This window comes from Boleophthalmus pectinirostris, unplaced genomic scaffold (genome assembly GCF_026225935.1).
Source record: "Boleophthalmus pectinirostris isolate CB_2022bp ecotype Guang Dong unplaced genomic scaffold, ASM2622593v1 HiC_scaffold_23, whole genome shotgun sequence".
NCBI lineage: Eukaryota > Metazoa > Chordata > Actinopteri > Gobiiformes > Gobiidae > Boleophthalmus > Boleophthalmus pectinirostris.
In genome coordinates, this window is record NW_026571207.1 from 622,479 (window position 1) to 643,583 (window position 21,105).

A 21,105-nucleotide genomic window follows, 5' to 3' on the forward strand; every position below is an offset into this window, starting at 1 on the left:
GTGTCAGGCGCCCTCCCCCCGATGTGTGTGTCAGGTGCCCCTCCCCCCGTGTGTGTCAGGTGCCCTCCTCCCCATGTGTGTCAGGCGCCCTTCCCGTGTGTGTCAGGTGCCCTCCCTCTATGTGTGTCAGGTGCCCTCCCTCTATGTGTGTCAGGTGCCCTCCCCCCCGTGTGTGTGGTGTCAGGTGCTCCTCTCCCTCTGTGTGTCAGGTGCCCTCCCCCTGTGTGTGTCAGGTGCCCTCCCCCCCGTGTGTGTGTCAGGTGCCCTCCCCCCGTGTGTGTGTCAGGCGCCCTCCCCCGTGTGTGTGTCAGGTGCCCTCCCCCCGTGTGTGTGTCAGGTGCCCTCCTCCCTGTGTGTCAGGGCCCCCCGTGTGTGTCAGGTGCCCTCCCTCTATGTGTGTCAGGTGCCCTCCCTCTGTGTGTCAGGTGCCCTCCCCCTGTGTGTGTCAGGCGCCCTCCTCCCCGTGTGTGTCAGGTGCCCTCCCCCCCGTGTGTGTGTCAGGTGCCCTCCCCCTGTGTGTGTCAGGCGCCCTCCTCCCCCGTGTGTGTCAGGCGCCCTCCCCCCCGTGTGTGTCAGGTGCCCTCCCCCCGTGTGTGTGTCAGGCGCCCTCCCCCCGTGTGTGTGTCAGGGTCCTCCCTCGTGTGTGTCAGGTGCCCTCCCTCTGTGTGTGTCAGGTGCCCTCCCTCTGTGTGTGTCAGGTGCCCTCCCCGTGTGTGTGTGTCAGGCGCCCTTCCCGTGTGTGTCAGGTGCCCTCCCTCTGTGTGTGTCAGGTGCCCTCGTGTGTGTCAGGTGCCCTCCCCCCGTGTGTGTGTCAGGTGCCCTCCCTCTGTGTGTCAGGTGCCCTCCCTCTGTGTGTCAGGTGCCCTCCCCCCGTGTGTGTGTCAGGTGCCCTCCCGTGTGTGTGTCAGGCGCCCTCCCCCGTGTGTGTGTCAGATGCCCTCCCCGTGTGTCATGCCCTCCCTGTGTGTCAGATGCCCTCCCCGTGTGTCAGATTGCCCCTGATGCCCTCCCTCCCTCTCCGTGCGTTGCAGGTGGAGTACATCGAGTACCTGAGTCGGAAGGTGAGCACGGAGATGGGCCTGCGGGAACAGCTGGACATCATCAAGATCATCGACCCCAGCGCCCAGATCTCCCCCACGGACAGCGAGTTCATCATCGAGCTCAACTGTCTGACGGACGACAAACTCAAACAGGTGAGACAGAGAGAGAGGAGGAGAGAGGAAGAAAGAGGAGAGGAAAGGTAAATGAAGACACGATTCCAGTACTACTATTTGAAAATACTCTGACTTTGAAAATACACTGCGGCCGGTGTGTGTGACTGAGAGACGCAAAGTGTAGTTGAAATGGCCGTTCACTGTTTAAGAAGACGCTGAAGACCTCACCTGTCCCTCCCCTGTCCCTCACCTGTCCCTCACCTGTCCCCCCCCTGTCCCTCCCCTGTCCCTCACCTGTCCTCGCCCGTGCAGGTGCGCAGTTACATCCGTGAGCACAGCCCGCGGCAGAGGGCGAGCACCAGGGACAGAGAGAGCTGGAAGAGGAGCTCCCACAGCACCCACAGCGCCCACAGCGCCCACAGCACCCACAGCGCCCACAGCACCGGGGCGGGGAGCAGCAACGCCAGCAACGCCAGCATCATCAGCTCTGCCAGCTCCTCCACCGGGTCCACGGCCTCCAACTCTGTCACAGGTACATGAGTGGAAACAAAATCTACGGGTTTAAAATCACTGACTGACTAACTCGACTACATTTGGGACTAAAATAAACTACAGAAACACTAAACCTAGATCCTCCTCCTCACAGTGTAATGCAGTATAAAGACGGAATTAGACGGAATTTCTTTTATTTACAGAACTTCAGTCACATATTCATGATGATGATGACAGGCTTAGACTTTGACAAACTTTATTGATCCACAAGGGAAATTATTTGGACACAGGAGCTCTACATCACAATACATTATAAAAACAAAGAGTAAAAAAAATATAAATGGTAATAATGAGCAAAAAAAAAAGAGCAATGTTCCTGTTTCTGTTGCCAGACCAGCGTTGGCCTGTAGGGGGAGCTCTTATTAATATATTTATCAGTTTAAAGGCTGAATTATAGATCTGTGTCGACTCAGCGCACTCTGCCGCCGTCGTTTTTGATTTACAGATCTGCGTCGAGGTCGATGCGCCGCCAAGTAATTCACCGCCTCAACACTAGGAGGCGACGACTTAAAGCTGGTGTTTGTGTTTATAAAATGAAGCGGGAAAGTGGAGTAATGGAAATGTGTGTAGAGAGGACGTAGAGTCGACCAATCACAGCTCCTATTGTCTGCGTCGCTTTGACGTGGTTACAAAATGTTGGCGGTGCATGTCGACGGACGCAGACGCTCTGTGGAGGGGTTCAGGCGGTTTGACGCATGATCATAAATTGGGCTTCTGTTTCTGCTGCAGGACCAGCGTCGTCCTGTAGAGGGCGCTCATATTCAGTTGTTGTTATAACAGTGGTGGGCCTGGACCTTCAGTAGAGCTCCGTCTGAAACAATCCCCTCCTCAAGAAATGTTTTATGGTTATAAAAGTGTCTTATTCTACAGAAACACAGAATAAAGAGCTGGAGATTCTGTGCACAGAGAAGTGAGGAGAGTGGGGTGCTAAACCAGAACTAAACCAGAACTAAACCAGAACTAAACCAGGACTGTTTGTTGGGACGAGCCCGAAGGTGCACCTGCGTAGACTGTCAGGTGACCGCGGACAAAAGGACCACACGGGGCTCCACGGCGCACAGGGCTCAGTGCAGCTGTTGTCCAATCGCGCTTTGTGGACACCCTGGTCCTCGGGCTCGGGGATCTCTCTCACTCTCTCTCAAGTCCAAGATTAGTCCTGGTTTAGTCCTGGTTTAGTCCTGGTTTAGTCCTGGTTTAGTCCTGGTTTAGTTAGTCCTGGTTTAGAGTCCTGGTTTAGTCCTGTTTAGTCCTGGTTTAGTCCTGGTTTAGACCTGGTTTTTAGTAGACCTGGTTTAGAGTCCTGGTTTAGTCCTGGTTTAGTTTAGACCTGGTTTAGACCCCTGGTTTAGAGTCCTGGACCTGGTTTAGTCCTGGGTCCTGGTTTTAGTCCTGGTTTTAGACCTGTTTTAGAGTCCTGGTAGTCCTGGTTTAGACCTGGTTTAGACCTGGTTTCAGTCCTGGTTTAGACCTGGTTTAGTCCTGGTTTTAGACCTGTTTTAGGTTTAGTAGTCCTTAGTCCTGGTTTAGAGTCCTGGTCCTGGTTTAGTCCTGGTTTAGTAGTCCTGGTGGTTTACCTGGTTTAGTCCTGGTTTAGTCCTGGTTTAGACCTGGTTTAGTAGTCCTGTTAGTCCTGGTTTAGTCCTGGTTTAGTCCTGGTTTAGAGTCCTGGTTTAGTAGACCTGGTGTAGTCCTGGTTTAGACCTGGTTTAGAGTCCTGGTGTAGTCCTGGTTTAGACCTGGTTTAGTCCTGGTTTAGTCCTGTTTAGTGGTTACCTGGTTTAGTAGACCTGGTTTAGTCCTGGTTTAGACCTGGTTTAGACCTGGTAGTTCCTGTAGTCCTGGTTTAGTCCTGGTTTAAAGTCCTGGTTTAGTAGTCCTGGTGTAGTCCTGGTGTAGTCCTGGTTTAAAACCTGGTTTAGACCTGGTGTAGTCCCCTGGTTTAGTCCTGGTTTATGTAGTCCTGGTTTAGACCTGGTGTAGTCCTGGTTTAGTCCTGGTTTAGACCTGGTTTTAGTAGTCCTGGTTTAGTCCTGGTTTAGTCCTGGTTTAGACCTGGTGTAGTCCTGGTTTAGTCCTGGTTTAGACCTGGTTCCGCTGCAGATACAGTTTGCTGTTTTGTCTGGTTTTCTCTCTGTCCAATCACGGGTCTGAACTCGGTGTCGTTGTCGTTCGCTGTTCAAGTTCCTGGTGACACCAACTCAAAATCTGAGTCAGTCTGATATTTTTTTAGGCCTTGCAGGTCCTGACGCCACCACTGTTATAATGATGATATTATTCCTGCTGCAGGTCCGGCGTCGGCCTGTAGGGGGAGTTCATCGGCCTGTGTCATATTATAATGATGTAGTGTTGTTTGTGTTTGTGTTTGTGTTCGTGCTGCAGGTCCGGCGTCGGCCTGTAGTGGGAGCAGTGTGACAAACATCAGCCGAGCTCACAGTGATGGAAACCTGTCGAGCGCCGCCGAGAGGATCAGAGACTCAAAGGTAAAAAGATTTAAAAAGATTAAACCTGAAGATGAAAATGATCCGGAGTCAAGTCTGCAGATTGTGTCACTTTAAACCAAAAGACAAATATATGTAAAAAAAAAAAAACAACAACAAAAAAGAACACAGTAGATTTCTCTCATCTGGATCTCTAACCCTGATGCCCTCTCTCTACCCTCTCTCTACCCTCTCTCTCTCTGATGCCCTCTCTCTACCCTCTCTCTGCCCTCTCTCTGACCCTGATACCCTCTCTCTAACCGTGATGCCCTCTCTCTACCCTCTCTCTCCCTCTCTCTACCCTCTCTCTCTGCCCTCTCTCTGCCCTCTCTCTCTCTCTTCCTCTCTCTCCTCTCTCTACCCTCTCTCTCCCTCTCTCTCTGCTCTCTCTCTCTTCCTCTCTCTCTGCCTCTCTCTCTCTCCTCTACCCTCTCTCTACCCTCTCTCTGCCTCTCTCTCTTCCCTCTCTCTGCCCTCTCTCTTCCTCTCTCTCTGCCTCTCTCTTCCCCTCTCTCTGCCTCTCTCTCTCTCTTCCCTCTCTCTCTTTGCCCTCTCTCTTCCCTCTCTCTTCCCTCTCTCTCTCCCTCTCTCTTCCCTCTCTCTCTTCCCTCTCTCTGCCCTCTCTCTCCCTCTCTCTTCCCTCTCTCTCTTCCCTCTCTCTCTCTCTCTCTCTCTCTCTTCCCTCTCTCTTCTCTCTCTCTCTCTCTTCCCTCTCTCTCTCCTCTCTCTCTTACCCTCTCTCTGCCCTCTCTCTGCCCTCTCTCTTCCCTCTCTCTCTCCTCTCTCTGCCCTCTCTCTTCCCTCTCTCTGCCCTCTCTCTGCCCTCTCTCTCTCTCTCTCCTCTTCCTCTCTCTGCCCTCTCTCTCCCTCTCTCTCTTCTCTCTCTCTCTCTTCCCTCTCTCTCTTCTCTCTCTTCCCTCTCTCTGCCCTCTTCTCTCTCTTCCCTCTCTCTCTTCCTCTCTCTTTGCCCTCTCTCTTCCCTCTCTCTTCCCTCTCTCTCTTCTCTCTCTCCTCTTCCCTCTCTCTCTTTGCTCTCTCTCTTCCCTCTCTCTCTTCCCTCTCTCTCTCTCCTCTCTCTTCCCTCTCTCTCTCTCTCTGCCCTCTCTCTAACCCTGATGCCCTCTCTCTTCCCTCTCTCTCCCCTCTCTCTCTCTTCCCTCTCTCTCCCTCTCTCTCCTCTCTCTCTTCCCTCTCTCTCTTCCCTCTCTCTGTTCCCTCTCTCTTCCCTCTCTCTTCTCTCTCTCTCTTCCCTCTCTCTCTCTCCTCTCTCTCTTCCCTCCCTCTGCCCTCCCTCTGCCCCCCCCGTGGCCCGGATGCCCTCCCGGTGCCCGCAGAAGCGCTCCAAGCAGAGGAAGCTGCAGCAGAAGGCTCTGAGGAAGCGTCAGCTGAAGGAGCAGCGTCAGGCGCGGAAAGAGCGACTCAGCGGTTTGTTCCTGAACGAGGAGGTTCTGTCGCTGCGGGTGACGGAGGAGGACGACCACGCCGACGACCTCGACGTGCTCATGTGACCAACGTGAACCAATCAGTGCTCCCGCTAGGCCTGGCCCCGCCCCCCACCCCCCCAGGACACGCCCCCCGCCCGCTCATCCCGACACTACACACCACACTACAGCCCTGAGTCAGATGCCCTCCCACACTCCTACTGCTGAGGACTAAGAGACTAGACCGGAGACTAGACCGGAGACTAGACCGGGGACTAGACCGGGGACTAGACCGGGGACTAGACCGGAGACTAGACCGGAGACTAGACAGGGACTAGACCAGGACTAGACCTGGGACTAGACCTGGGACTAGACCTGGGACTAGACCAGGGACTAGACCTGGGACTAGACCTGGGACTAGACCGGGGACTAGACCGGGGACTAGACCGGGGACTAGACGGAGACTAGACCTGGGACTAGACCAGGGACTAGACCTGGGACTAGACCAGGGACTAGACCTGGGACTAGACCTGGGACTAGACCGGAGACTAGACCAGGGACTAGACCAGGACTACCAGGGACTAGACTGGACTAGACCAGGGACTAGACCAGGGACTAGACCAGGGACTAGACCAGGGACTAGACCAGGGACTAGACCTAGGGACTAGACCAGGGACTAGACCAGGGACTAGACCAGGGACTAGACCAGGGACTAAGGGACTAGACCAAGGACTAAGGGACTAGATCAAGGACTAGACCAGAGACAAGAGCAGGACTAGCCCGGGACTAGACCAGGGACTAGACCAGGGACTAGACCGGAGACTAGACCGGAGACTAGACCAGGGACTAGACCGGAGACTAGACCAGGGACTAAGGGACTAGACCAGGGAATAGACCAGGGACTAGACCGGGGACTAGACTAGAGACTAAACTGGAGACTAGACCGGAGACTAGACCAATGACTAGACCAGGGACTAGACCAGGGACTAAGGGACTAGACCAAGGACTAAGGGACTAGATCAAGGACTAGACCAGAGACAAGGCCAGAGACTAGACCGGAGACTAGACCGGAGACTAGACCGGAGACTAGACCGGAGACTAGACCGGAGACTAGACCGGAGACTAGACCGGAGACTAAGGGACTAGATCGGAGACAAGAGCAGAGACTAGACCGGGGACTAGACTAGACTGGAGACAAGACCGGAGACTAGACCAGGGACTAGACCAGGGACTAGACCAGGGACTAGACCAGGGACTAAGGGACTAGACCGGAGACAAGAGCAGAGACTAGACCAGGGACTAGACCAGAGACTAGACCAGGGACTAAGGGACTAGATCAAGGACTAGACCAGAGACAAGAGCAGAGACAAGAGCAGAGACTAGACCGGAGACTAGACCGGAAACTAGACCAGGGACTAAGGGACTAGACCAAATCTCCAAAAGTCAAATCCACAAATGTTTTTTTTTTTTTTCTCTGAGTGACGCTGCAGTCTCAGTCCAACACTACAGACGGAAGGGCATCTGACGCGCAGCTGTCGCAGACCCGTCACTTAAAGCTGTACCCGGCGCGCTTCAGCTGTGAATTGTGGGTAATGTAGGAAAATAGATGCTAGCGGCTTTGCTCAAATAGTCTTAAATAAATAAGGAACCACTGTTTACTGCCCCGCGAAGCATCGATCCTGCACCATCTCCGTCAACGCGCTTAAAGAGGGGGCACTCTGCGCTTTTTTGTCTCTCGTTCTGACGCCGTTCCTCTTTAAAAACACGCCCGACTGTACGAGGCCCCGCCCACGAGCCGACGCGACAACTCTCCCACGCGACAACTCTCCAGAAACACGCAAAAACTCGACGCAAAACCGACGCGACGTGCAGGAGTTTCGGTAACGGGGCGCGCGCTTGTGTTCTTTCGTGGCGGCGCTCTGAAGGGGGAGTGACTTAGCGCGGGGAGCAAAGAAACCGCAGGTTAAAAAAACACATCTCAGTACGTCGTTTTGAGCATTATTAAAACGATTAAAGGAACACGGTGAGCTAAATATGTGATGTTTTAAGGCTGCGACACACTTCAGGACACAAAAATACAAACTCGGGAAACGGCGAAAATAATAAAAAGACTTTAAATTTATCACTTTACGAGAGGTTAGGAATAAACCGCAGCGTCTCATCCGCATTATCCATAGAAATTGAAATTGTCCTCCGCAAATAATGAGCCCAGTCCACAAAACGGCGCCGTGAATCCAGTTTGAGTCGTTTTTTTTTTAAGTAAAAAGGTGGGAGTAGTTCCTCACGCGTGTCTGTTTACGGATCCGGGTGAACCGCAGTGACTTTATCGCCGATCTTTTATGCTTTCAAAATCACGTACCGTATTTTTTGGACTGTAAGCGAACACGATGCAGACAAAAAGGGCTGCGATCGGTCGTCTTTGCCACTCTACCGCTCTACAAACATTTCCCGTACTCTGCTTTCCGTTCTTTCGATGTCCTCCCGAGAGCCGGCCCATTCGATTGTGTCGTCCTCTGTAGTGGACGTCGAGTTTAGTGTTTTGAGACAGACTCTTAACGGGGGGTGGGGGACTAGGACTAAATAAAAAGGGAGTCTAAACAAACTTTTAGAGGCGACTGTAGAAGCTGTTGGTCATCAAAAAAGTTGTTATTGTTCGGATTTAACACCAAAATGTCCCCGGCGTCCATTACAGAGGACATGTTGTAAAAATTATAAATAAAAATAAAATGAACAAAACGCTAAGGTGTTAATTTACCTCCACATAGAGACTTAGCACCGTCACGTGTCCCCATGGCAACGGTAACTACGCCGTCATGACACCGGACACACTATGTCATTGACTTCAGCAGCATCGGAGAAACATGGGCAGGTTTTGTTGTGTATTTGGTTGTTCTAGACGCTCTGAAAGGGATAAAACAAATTGTTTCTTCACTGTTCCTCTGGAAATGACTCATCAGGATCAAACAAGGGAATTATTGAAAAAAAAAACGAATTATGTCTAGAGAACATAAACCACAAAGAGATTTCCAATCAAGACACACTCACGTCACTTTCATCAAGGTATTTACTATTTAAATTGTTTCATAGTTTATTTAATGAGAGAAGCACATTTACTGAACTAAAATGTAAAAAGAAAACATTTGCAGTGTGAGTGTGAGTAGAAACTGGATCTTCCAGCACATATAAACATGTCACTCGTCGTAGGACCATGTTTTCTTTATTGTCTTGTTTATCCACAACTTTGTCTTCTAGAATTAATCTCTTTTTGTGAGTGGATTTTTCTAACGTTCGCGAGGATCTTTTCATGGTCGATTCTTTCGAGGTTCGGTCTCACAGACTCTTCGACTCGTGCGTCGTGTTGATCTCAGGAGCCCAGTGTGGGTTCGTTGAATCGTAAACTAGTGCAGGTTTTCCTGGATAAACTCATGACATTTTAGTTCAGTAAATGAAGTAATAGTAGCGATATCCACAATGACTTGGTGGAAACTCCTGGGCCGTTCACAGCAGAAAAGATGAAAACCTCCAAGAGTCTGGATGTGTTGTTGAACTTGTTGGAGTCCACGGTTTGTTAGGATCTTCTACGTTTGCTCTGCGGATGTTTGAAAGTCGTTTAATTCACCGTTAGCGGTTCTTTTCACTCAGAATACGAAAAAGACATTTTCCTTCTTCCGTGCTTCTATTTGTGCGTCCGATAACAGAGCAGGAATTTACCATTATCGTGGAGAAATACGCGAGGTTACGCACTGTGTTTGATGCTACCATGTTTCTCGCCTCCGACCAAAATATTTCCCAGCAGCAACGCGGGCTTTTAATAACAACGACGTCATCTGAAACTCGCCTGTATCCTGTGATTTATATCCAGGATCGGAGATTTTAAAACCGATTAAATCCTGCCGTGTGCGTCGGCCCCCGAGAAGTAACAGAAGCGCGATCCCCCCTCTTTAAACTTTCCGCTGGTTCGTTATATTTAAAAAAAAAAGTCATTTCACCTCCGAAGGCGTAGAGGGAGCACTGAACAGCTGCATGTTCATTTGACTCGCTTCGATTTTCCTGCTAATAATTCTGAACTCTGAATCTTGTGTTTTGTACAGAAAGTGTTTCGCTTTTATTTCGCTCACAAACAATTGTAAATATTAGAAAATGAATGATTGTAAAATGTTTAGTTTCGCTCCTTTTTTTTCCCCCCCCGTTTAATTTAAGTTTCGATTTCAAACTTCTTTCTTCTTCTCTCTTCTTTCCTTCGTTTTTTTTTTCCGTTTATCTCAAGAACCACTTTTCTTATTTTTGTCTCGTCCAAAGATTTTCAGTTTTTATGTTTCGTTCAGAGGTGCGGTTGTGTAGCTTTTTCCTGGCGGAGAGTTCTATGGAAGATCATTTGTTCCATCAGATTTTGAATTTTTAAACTCGTGGCTGAAATTTTGAAGTTTGCTTTCAATTCAAAATAAACCAAAAAAAAAAAATCACCTTGGATATTTTCAAGCCCTCGAAATTCAGAACGTAAAATTCGCGGTGAAAAATTTCACAGCAAAAATCCAAGATGCCAAGGCAGAAGCAATCGATCATGTGAGCGAGGAGGACGGAGGCTGTTTCCTATTGGCTGTTCTCATCTGTGGGCGGGGCTTACACTTAACCAATCAATGAGATGAGGTCACGATGAGGCGAATTTTGACCAATCAGATCGCGTCACTGCAACATTTTCTGTTTGTTACTAAGTTCGATCGGATCACTTTGGATCGATTGCTTCTGCCTCGGCATCTCGGAGCTTTACTGCGAATTTTCTTCACTGCGAATTTTACACTCTGAATTTTGACAGTTGAATTTGAAGGCTTGAAAATATTTGTGCTGAATATTTAAAAGGTGATTTATTTTTTTATGTTGAATTTTATACACAGAAAATGTACACTTAAAATTTCAGCAAACAAAAATTAATAATAAAATTAATTCAAACATGTTTTTTCAGAGTTAAAAATTTTAAAGTGAGAAATTCAACAGTGTTTAAAATTCAAAATTTGATGAAACAAATGATCTTCCGTAGAGTCCGTCAAACGCTTTTTCCCTGTGGACATGTTTTCCCTTTGTCTGGAATGTTTCACGGTGTGGCTTTAAAACTTTTTTATTTCCACGGAGACCAAACTGGGGCCGGAGAGAAGTTCCAGGTCAGATCCGCGGAGAGGCGACACCCGCTCGCACTCAGAACGTCGTTTTTTCTGGAGATATTTTTGAGCTCTAAAACCGCCAAGTCGAGCTGTTTAATGCCACACTGCGGAACATTCCAGACAGAGCAGTGATGTATCCATAGAAACAAGCAGGTGACGGACCCAGAAAACCAAAAAGTTACACAGTGCAGCTTTAAGTCCTGAGTTTCTGTATCGATGGATCAGTAGAAACGATTCATTGCTTTGTAAATATCATGTATCGACTAAAATAAATTGAGTAAAACATTAGAATTCTGAAGTGTTTTCATTTTTTTTACACGACTAATTTAATGTGTCATATAATTTAGCGTTGGCACGGTTACGGTGAAGTGAGTCTGTGGTGTGTTCAGGGACAGTACGGACACATGGAACCTTCGTGCTTGAACCGACCGATTAGCAGTCGTCTGTGTTGTGTTGTGTAGATGAAGTGAGCCGCACACAGGGTTTTACCATTCAGGAGATTTACTGTGAAACACAAAAATATCAAAGTACAGACTCCAAGTGTCACAGCTCCACACACGTGTCCCTCTGCTCTCCTCTGACCAACTCACGTCTAATAACAATATTATTAAGTACAATAAATTATTTTTACAGTGTGATCGTATAGTTTTACATTTCTACAAGTAAATCCCCCAATCATGGCTATTTTATATTTTTAAAAGAACAATAAATCATGTACAAACGGTACACGTTATACCAAATACAATATATGAAAAATAACATTTGGTGTTGATGTACAATATGATGCTCAAAAACCTTTGTGAAACACAAAAAATATCAAAGTGCAGCGTCCAAGTGTCACAGCTCCACACACACGTGCAGAGAAATAAAGAGGCACAGACACATGAGACTTGCTTTCTAGTACAAATTCACTCTAACAGTACGTCTTGTAAGTAATGCATTCACATATAAAAACAATATCTCACATGTTTTACCAACAGGAACAACGGCAAAGGCCTTAAAAATCACAATCAACGTCTGAATAAAGTCAGTATGAAGTTTGTGCTGCTGCTGCTGCTGCTGCTGCTGCTGCTGCTGCTGCTGCTGCTGCTGCTGCTGCTGCTGCTGCTGCTGCTGCTGCTGCTGCTGCTGCTGCTGCTGCTGCTGCTGCTGCTGCTGCTGCTGCTGCTGCTGCTGCTGCTGCTGCGAACAACTGAGAGGAACTGAGCGTCTCTACAGGAAGTAGTGGCACCGTCATAATAAAAGCACCTGGTATAACCACACACACACACACACACAGACAAATAACTCTGCAGATAAATACTGATGTGGAGTCAAATATTAAGACATTTATCTGTCTGTAAACTGAACAGAATGTAGAAGTCTGAGCTTTATAACGTGGTATAACAGGCCCATGTGAAATATCGGTAAGATTTAGACTGATCGCCGATATGTTTCAAAGAGCCGATATTATCGGCCAACAGTTATATCATTTGGGCCCTAATAAAAACAGTTTGTTTCCTCTAAGTATTTACAAAATAAAATCATCTCATAGTTCACAATTGGGTTCAGTGTAAAACTACCGTAGCACTACACAACAAAAATACAGAAATGGGAGAAATGGAGAAAAGCATTTGATTGACCTGCCATCTGAAAAGTTACACAATGCAAGAGTGTTTGTGTTTGCAGAACACAAGTCTCTCCATCGTCTTTTATCAGCTCCAGACTCCAGAGCTGAAGGGAAGTGACGTCCAGTTTGTCAAATCAACAACAGCACAACAGTGAAGCAGGAGATTCTCAGTTTCACACCTCAACCTGTAAAACAACACACAGTTAGATTATTTTTACTTATACATTTATATAATGTTTGACTCCTGACGCTTGCCATTTCTGCCACTTATTTAGAATTTATTATCACCATTTCTGTCTTTTACTCTTTGTTTTGATATTATATTGTGATGTGTGAGCTGCTGTGTCCAAATCATTTTCCTTGATTTGAAAATGACACAGAGGACTGAGCCACAGACAGAGCTTCAGATCATCAGGAGACAAAGACACAGGAACATCAGCTTCATAAGGCCTTAATAAGACAATGAGATGTTCTAAAGTCTCCATGAAACAGAGAGATCTGAGGAGGCTTGTTCCTGCGTTTACAGCAGCAGATAAATGACTCCTGATTGGTCCTTCACAAACTTGAAGGTGACGAGGCTCCAGATGCTTTTCAGAGAGAACGACAGGGTCCAGCTGCTCTGGTCCTGACAGAAGAACAGAAACAAACTGGATCTGACTCTAGATCTACTCACCTGGGAACGTCTGCAACAGACGACGACGAGAAGAGCGATGATCAGGACATACAGGAGTACCAATAAAACAATTATCCACAGATGTGAGAGTTTTCCTGCAGAAACAGAAGAGTGTGTGAGATCCCTGTGATCAGATGAAACCAGGAGGCACTGCTCACACTTACCTCCTGTCTTTGTCTCTGTCTTTGTCTCTGCTTCAGTGACTTGAGTGAGGATAATAAAGTTCTCTCGTTCAGTCTTGAGTTCACAGGAGAACAGGCCCAGCTGATCTTTGGTCAGATTCTTTCAGGACCAGACTGTTGGACTCTGTGACTCCAACAACAAACTGTGTCCAGGACTCAGTGTTTTTCTGTTCTGGTCCAGACCGACTCAGAATGATGTGATTCTGGTTGAACCTCCAGATGAGACTCTTCACTGGAGCAGAGGGTTTAGTGCAGGGAACTTCAGTCTCTCCAGAAGCTGAAACATGAATGTCGACTAGAAACGAAACAAAACAAAACAACAACAAACAAAAGAGTAAATAAAACAGTGAAAGTAAAGTGTGAGAGTTCTGGTGCGTGACTCACGGTTGGTCCTGTAGGTGGCGCTCCTCCAGCTGCCCCTGCTGTTGCTCACATTACAGCTGTGTTGATGTGGAGGGCTGTGAGGCAGAGACACAGAGCTGTGCACAGACCACACTCCGCCCTCTGAGGGGGTCACCCTGGTACGAGCTGCAGAGGAGGGAGGGCTCCAGGACACTGAGGGTTGGGGGTAGATTCCCTCAGATCTACAGAGGAGCTCCTGCCCCCGAGTCTCCAGAGACACTGTCAACACTGGAGCTGCAGAGACACTTCACTGTCAAACCACTTTTACACTGATACACATGTTATTATCAAAATAATACTCAGTATGTAACTGACGATAATGTCAGTATATTTGTTTTTATAGTAATAAGTGAAAAGGTTATTATTTTATTTGTTCAAGTATTGAGAGGGGTCATAATATTGCAGTTATTGTTTTTGTATTTTATTTGTGAATATATTTGCCTTTTTTAGTTGTGTGACCTTTGCCTTACCCCCGGAAGTAGAAAAGAGAAAAATAGTAGCGCGAAAAAGAGAGAAGGGGACAAAAGAGAGAAAACAGAGAGAGGTGTAAAGAAAAGGGACATCAAGATAAAAATATGCTGTTTTACTACTGCTGGTAACGTAAAGGCGAACACGGTAAATATAGTTTCTATTGTGTATTTATTTAAGGGTGTTTATGAAAAGTTAAGTTATTTTTTGTCTGTTTTGTTTTAGTTTTCACGGTGTATTGGTGTGTTAATGAAGAGTGCTGAAAATAAATACCGACACACAATCATCAGTATGAAGCGTGAACTCCTTTCTCGCTAAGAAAACCAGGGTAGTTACACAGTATTTACCAGAAACCAACACATCCACATAAATCTCTGTGGTGAGTTTGTAGGCAGCATTGGCATAACACTTGTATCTTCCTTCATCTTGAACTTTGACCCCTGAGAGCCGCAGTGATGCGTTTCCTGTGGACAGTTCCTTCTCAAACAGAGAGGTCCGACCTCTGAAGTTCTGGTTCTGGATATGAAGCTTGTTCCGACCTTTAAAGTAAATATGAACTGGAGTTTGATCATGAGGTTCTTTTGGTCCAGTGGATCACAGGGTCTGGTCCAGACTCAAATCTGCAGGGCAGAACACAGGTCTCCAGAAGAACACAGGAGACAACAGCGTCTGAGGGAGAAAACACGAGACACTCAGAGACACAAACTCACAAACCCCAGAGAGACAAACGTCCTCTGCACTTGACCCTCCAGTGTCTCTGGGTTAAACCTGCACTTGACTTGTCCTGGAGCATGTTTTGTGTTCACAAATAAAACACATTCTGCAGCTCTTCTCGTCTCTGAGGTTGAATCTAAATCTAAACCATTAATTATTTAAAATCATAATTATTATTATTCTGTCGGTTTGTGTTGGACCTTTCACTTTCATCATATTTAAAGAGAAGTGAACATGTTCAAACCAAACGAGCGTGAGCCAAAGTGTTTTCACGTCTGGGGTTAGTACCTGTGCGCACCACTAGATGGCACCATGTCTTAAAAATAAATGAATGAACCTGATATGAATGAACCTGATATGACCTGAACCCGCAGCGACCATTATAGAAGTGACTAGTGATTTTCCGCTCGATCAAGATGTGACATTTCTGGGTAGCTCCATAAATACTAAACTAGAGAAAAGTTATACAAGTTGCCCCCAGTCACATGAAAACACAACACTTGTACTAATCTAGAATCATCTGAACTTTAACGACAGCACAAACAGCCCGAACAGAGAGCGCACGACAATGATTCACGTATTTAAGTCGTGTCGGTGCTTCCATAGTCTGAATAAAAAAGTATAAGAGTGGGATTTACCTTCTGAAAAACAACGGGGAAATGCGGACAGCGCGAGGAGAAATAAACCAACCCGCAGCATGTTGGTGAAGTTTTTCTTCTGGTTTTCTTCATAAAACATTCCAGCCACACGCCAGAAACACCGTTATTCGGTATTGTCTGGAAAAGTTTTGTAGGAAAGCATCAGGAGGCGTGCGGTGCGATAAGTCTCGTCTTCACTCCGGTCATCGCAGCTTCAAAAGTACCGGCTGAGGCTGCGAGCACAAGTGCTGGAGGGTTATAACACACACACACACACACACACACACACACACACACACAGACACATACACACAGACACACCCTAAAGTGTGAGATGACGTTTGGATTTGTGTGGGGCCCCTGTGCCTCACAGGATACAAATATAAAGACATTTCTGACGCCTGCTTCTATTTTTTACATTAACCCTGAACATGAAAAAAAAAGCCACTTCTTACAGGACTTAAAGCTGCATTGTGTAACTTTTAGATGTGTATAAAAACATGTTTTGTGTGTGTTTTTGCCTTTAAGTAGACAGTAAATTGAATTGAGATTATTAATTTGACTATAGCAATAAATAAAAAAAATAGAGATTTGTCTGTGTTGCAAATTTGTGATTAGAGACAAAAGCTGCCAGAGGTTCTTCTTCAAAAAGTGCATAAAGTTACACAGTGCTCCTTTAAATAAGAACAGCTCACAGAGACATAGCGCCACACAGTGGGACATGCCCAGAACACCTCCGAGGGACACGTCCAGGAGGCATCCGGAAAAGATGCCCGAGCCACCTCAACTGGCTCCTCTCAACGTGAAGGAGCAGCGGCTCTACTCCATTTAACTATTTAAAATCATAATTATTATTATTCTGTCAGTTTGTGTTGGACCTTTCACTTTCATCATATTTAAAGAGAAGTGAACATGTTCAAACCAAACGAGCGTGAGCCAAAGTGTTTTCACGTCTGGGGTTAGTACCTGTGCGCACCACTAGATGGCACCATGTCTTAAAAAATAAATGAGTGAGCCTGATATGACCTTATATAACCGGAGCCCGCATACTCTTACAGATGACTTGTCAGAAGTGACATTTCCGGGTAGCTCCATAAATACTAAACTAGAGAAAAGTTGCTTGAATTAAGAAAAACACACTTGTTACCCCCAGTCACATGAAAACACAACACTTGTACTAATCTAGAATCATCTGAACTTTAACGACAGCACAAACAGCCCGAACAGAGAGCGCACGACAATGATTCACGTATCCATAGTCTGAATAAAAAAGTGTAAGAGTGGGATTTACCTTCTGAAAAACAACATGGAAATGCGGACAGCGCTACGAGGAGAAATAAATCAAACCGCAGCATGTTCTGAAGTTTTTCTTCTGGTTTTCTTCATAAAAACACCTGTCATGACCTGAGCCTCACGCTCACCTATTCTTCGCTGGTGAATAATGATGAGGTAAGGGCGGGTCACAACTAAAGTGAAAGTGTCATTTCTATTAAGGCACTAAACTAGGATTTTAATTCATGTGACGTGAAGTGCTTAACAGACGCAACAAACACAATAGATTTGGACTTTATAAATAGTTTTGAAATGTAAATTGATACGATCATAAACAATACACTTTGTGCCTTCTTTATCATTATTATTAGTTTGTACGACGGTAAACAAAAACTTCGTGTATTGTCCTGTCCTCTCTAATGTCTGTGTGCATTTTGTATGTCGCAAATTAAATAATTGAAACAAGTGGAAAGATTTTTTTTTTAAATTATTATTATTTATTGAGTTATTTTACTTTTATTACTATTACTATTATTATTATTACATTTATTTATTGCCATTATGTTATTAGTTTATCACGTTTCAGTTCTCACTCCTTGTCGACTGGTGGCGGTAATTCACATTTAGTCGTTTGCCAACCGTAAATAAAACCCACCTGAAGAAGAAGACGAAGAAGAAAATAAAATAATTTTAAAGGTGGAAAAATTATTATTTATGATACATTTTTTTATGATTTTTTTTTATTAATTGGAGTTATTTTACTTTAGTTATTATTATTATTGTTATTATTTATTTTTATTAGTTTATCACGTGTCAGTTCTCACTCCTTGTCGGCTGGTGGCGGTAATTCACCTTTAGTCGTTTGCCAACCGTAAATAAAACCCACCTGAAGGAAGAAGACGGAAGAAAATCTCTCGTTCGTTTTTATTCCGTATTTATCTCGCCGTTTGTCCGTGTGATCTGTCCGTGTTTTTTGTGCGTAATCTGATCGTATTTGTCGGGTCTCATGGGTCACGCGCTGCTGGGGAACGAGCCGCAGGAGGCGCTGGATTATTCTGTGCACGAGGCGTGGAACGAGGCGACAAACGTGTATCTGCTGGTGATTCTGGTGAGCTTCGGTCTGCTCATCTACGCCAAAAAGTACGTGCAAAAAAACAACAACAAAAAAAGAAACAAAAAAACAAAACAAAAAAAACAAAACACGAGAAACGCACGAAAAAAGGGACAGATGTAAACAAAGCGCGGGGTCAGGGGTCAAGGGTCAAACGTCAGGACGCACGTGATCGTCGCTCTGCCGCTGTAAACAAAACAAAAAATCAGCTTCAAAAAGACGAGCAAAAAAACAAAGAAAAAATGTGACTGTCCTGGTTCCGTTTCTGTTCCGGTTTAGTCCTAGTTTAGTTCCTTGTTTAGTCCTGGTTCAGTCCTGTTTTAGACCTGGTTTAGTCCTGTTTAGACCTGGTTTAGTTCCTTCATTAGACCTGGTTTAGACCTTGTTTAAACCTGTCTTAGTCCTGTTTTATTCCTAGATTAGACCTTGTTTAGTCCTGGTTCAGTTCCTGTTTTAGACCTGGTTCAGTCCTGGTTTCGACATTGTTGAGTCCTGGTTGAGTCCTGGTTCAGTCCTGGTTTAGTCCTGGTTTAGTCCTGGTTCAGTCCTGTTTTAGACCTGGTTTTGTTCTGGTTTAGTCCTGGTTCAGTCCTGGTTTAGACCTGTCTTAGTCCTGGTTTAGTCCTGATTTAGTCCTTGTTAAGACTCAGTTTAGTCCTGGTTTAGTTCCTTGTTTAGACCTGGTTTGGTCCTTGTTTAGTCCTGTTTTATTCCTAGTTTAGACCTTGTTTAGTCCTGGTTCAGTTCCTGTTTTAGTCCATGTTAAGACCTAGTTGAGTCCTGGTTTAATCCTGGTTTAGTCCTGGTTCAGTCCTGTTTTAGACCTGGTTTAGTCCTGGTTTAGACCTTGTTGAGTCCTGGTTTAGTCCTGGTTCAGTCCTGTTTTAGACCTGGTTCAGTCCTGTTTTAGACCTGGTTCAGTCCTGTTTTAGACCTGGTTTAGTCCTGGTTTAGACCTAGTTTAGACCTGGTTTGGTCCTTGTTTAGTCCTGGTTCAGTTCATGTTCCAATCCTTCCTTTTAGTCCATGTCCGTTTAGTTCCTGTTTAGTCCTGGGTTTTCAGTTTCCTGTGTTTTAGTCCTGTGTTTTTAGAGTCCTGGTTTAGGTCCAGTCTGTTTCAGTTCACTGGACTTGTTTCTGTTCCCTGGTTTAGAGACCAGTCCTGGTTTAGACCTGGTGGTTTAGTCCTGGTTTAGACCTGGTTTAGTCCTGGTTTTAGACCTGGTTTAGTCCTGTTTAGTCCTGGTTTACCTGGTTTAGACCTGGTTTGAGTTTAGTCCCTGTTTTAGTCCTGGTTTCAGTCCTGGTTTTAGTCCTGTTTATGGTTTAGTCCTGGTTTAGTCCCTGTTTTAGTCCTGGTTTTAGTCCTGTTTTAGTCCCTGTTTTAGTCCTGTTTTAGTCCTGTTTTAGTCCTGGTCCAGTTACTGGTTTAGTTCTGGTTTAGTCCAAGTTTAGACCTGGTTTAGTCCATGTTTTAGTCCTGGTTCAGTCCTGGTCCAGTTACTGGTTTAGACCTGGTTTAGTCCCTGTTTTTGGTTTAGTCCTGGTTTAGTCCTGTTTTAGTCCTGGTTTAGTCCCTGTTTTAGTCCTGTTTAGTCCTGTGTTTTACTGGTTTAGTCCTGGTCCAGTTACTGGTTTAGTCCAAGTTTAGACCTGGTTTAGTCCATGTTTTAGTCCTGGTTCAGTCCTGGTCCAGTTACTGGTTTAGACCTGGTTTAGTCCCTGTTTTAGTCCTGGTTCAGTCCTGGTTTAGTCCCTGTTTTAGTCCTGGTTTAGTCCCTGTTTTAGTCCCTGTTTTAGTCCCTGTTTTAGTCCTGGTCCAGTTACTGGTTTAGTTCTGGTTTAGTCCAAGTTTAGACCTGGTTTAGTCCATGTTTTAGTCCTGGTTCAGTCCTGGTCCAGTTACTGGTTTAGACCTGGTTTAGTCCCTGTTTTAGTCCTGGTTTAGTCCCTGTTTTAGTCCTGGTTTAGTCCCTGTTTTAGTCCTGGTCCAGTTACTGGTTTAGTCCTGGTCCAGTTACTGGTTTAGTCCAAGTTTAGACCTGGTTTAGTCCATGTTTTAGTCCTGGTTTAGTCCTGGTTCAGTCCTGGTCCAGTTACTGGTTTAGACCTGGTTTAGTCCCTGTTTTAGTCCTGGTTCAGTCCTGGTTTAGTCCTGTTATAGTCCTGGTTTAGTCCCTGTTTTAGTCCTGGTTTAGTCCCTGTTTTAGTCCCTGTTTTAGTCCTGTTTTAGTCCCTGTTTTAGTCCTGGTCCAGTTACTGGTTTAGTTCTGGTTTAGTCCAAGTTTAGACCTGGTTTAGTCCATGTTTTAGTCCTGGTTCAGTCCTGGTCCAGTTACTGGTTTAGACCTGGTTTAGTCCCTGTTTTAGTCCTGGTTTAGTCCTGTTATAGTCCTGGTTTAGTCCCTGTTTTAGTCCTGGTTTAGTCCCTGTTTTAGTCCTGGTCCAGTTACTGGTTTAGTCCTGGTCCAGTTACTGGTTTAGTTCTGGTTTAGACCTGGTTTAGTCCATGTTTTAGTCCTTGTTCAGTCCTGGTCCAGTTACTGGTTTAGAACTGGTTTAGTCCCTGTTTTAGTCCTGGTTCAGTCCTGGTTTAGTCCTGTTATAGTCCAAGTTTAGACCTGGTTTAGACCTGGTTTAGTCCTGTTATAGTCCTGGTTTAGTCCCTGTTTTAGTCCTGGTTTAGACCTGGTTTAGTCCTGTTATAGTCCTGGTTTAGTCCAAGTTTAGACCTGGTTTAGACCTGGTGTAGACCTGGTTTTACTCCTGGTTTTAGTCCTGGTTTAGTTCCAGTTGAATCTTAAACCTGTTTTAGTCCAGATTTAGACCTGGTCAGGACCCGGTTTATTGTGGAACATTCTAGAAGAACACGTCAAACACAGAGGACACAGAATAAAGACACAGTTTGGGACATTTTCTTTTTTTTTTTTTCCTTTTCTAAATCCTCTTTTTGTTTTGTTGTTTTTTCAGCTCGTAAATACGATCAGCAGCAGCAGCAGCAGCAGCAGCAGAACCAGACCGACAGCGTCCAACTCTCCATGGAATAAAAACAAACACACAGTTTCAATATTTTTAGTTTTGGTTTTTTTTTGTTGTTGTAAATACTGGACTCTTATTCTGAAAGAGCCGCTTTATTTTGACGAGGAGGAAGAGTTTTATTGTGAAAAGCCGCGTCCTCGTCGTCAGTTTTTAGTGTTTGAGTTTGTGGTGAAAATGAAGTTGGGCGTTTGGACGGAGGAGGAGGAGAGGAGGAGGAGGAGGAGGAGGAGGAGGAAG

At 45.7% G+C, this 21,105-nt stretch overlaps 2 protein-coding genes and 1 long non-coding RNA gene across 3 annotated transcripts in view; 2 read left to right on the top strand and 1 right to left on the bottom strand.

Moving 5' to 3' along the window:
• Positions 1-5,942, top strand: part of fam199x (family with sequence similarity 199, X-linked) — a 12,354-nt gene extending 6,412 nt beyond the window's left edge. Inside the window, exons 5-8 of the mRNA XM_020940962.2 lie at positions 1,032-1,193; positions 1,467-1,686; positions 4,086-4,186; positions 5,518-5,942. Of these exons, the coding sequence (XP_020796621.1) occupies positions 1,032-1,193; positions 1,467-1,686; positions 4,086-4,186; positions 5,518-5,691 (657 nt within the window). The 3' untranslated portion in view covers positions 5,692-5,942. The remainder of the gene's footprint in view (positions 1-1,031; positions 1,194-1,466; positions 1,687-4,085; positions 4,187-5,517) is intronic.
• Positions 5,943-11,243: 5,301 nt separating this feature from the next.
• Positions 11,244-13,083, bottom strand: LOC110174852 (uncharacterized). The gene is made up of 2 exons (XR_008633003.1): positions 13,043-13,083; positions 11,244-12,554 (listed from the first exon to the last, which is right to left on the bottom strand). It is a non-coding gene; the product is annotated as an uncharacterized LOC110174852 (long non-coding RNA).
• Positions 13,084-17,530: 4,447 nt separating this feature from the next.
• On the top strand, positions 17,531-21,069 carry smim19 (small integral membrane protein 19). The gene is made up of 2 exons (XM_055159555.1): positions 17,531-17,948; positions 20,645-21,069. Exons 1-2 carry the CDS (start codon positions 17,725-17,727, stop codon positions 20,874-20,876), a joined length of 456 nt encoding a protein of 151 aa, XP_055015530.1. The 5' UTR covers positions 17,531-17,724; the 3' UTR covers positions 20,877-21,069.
• The last annotated feature ends 36 nt before the right edge of the window (positions 21,070-21,105 follow it).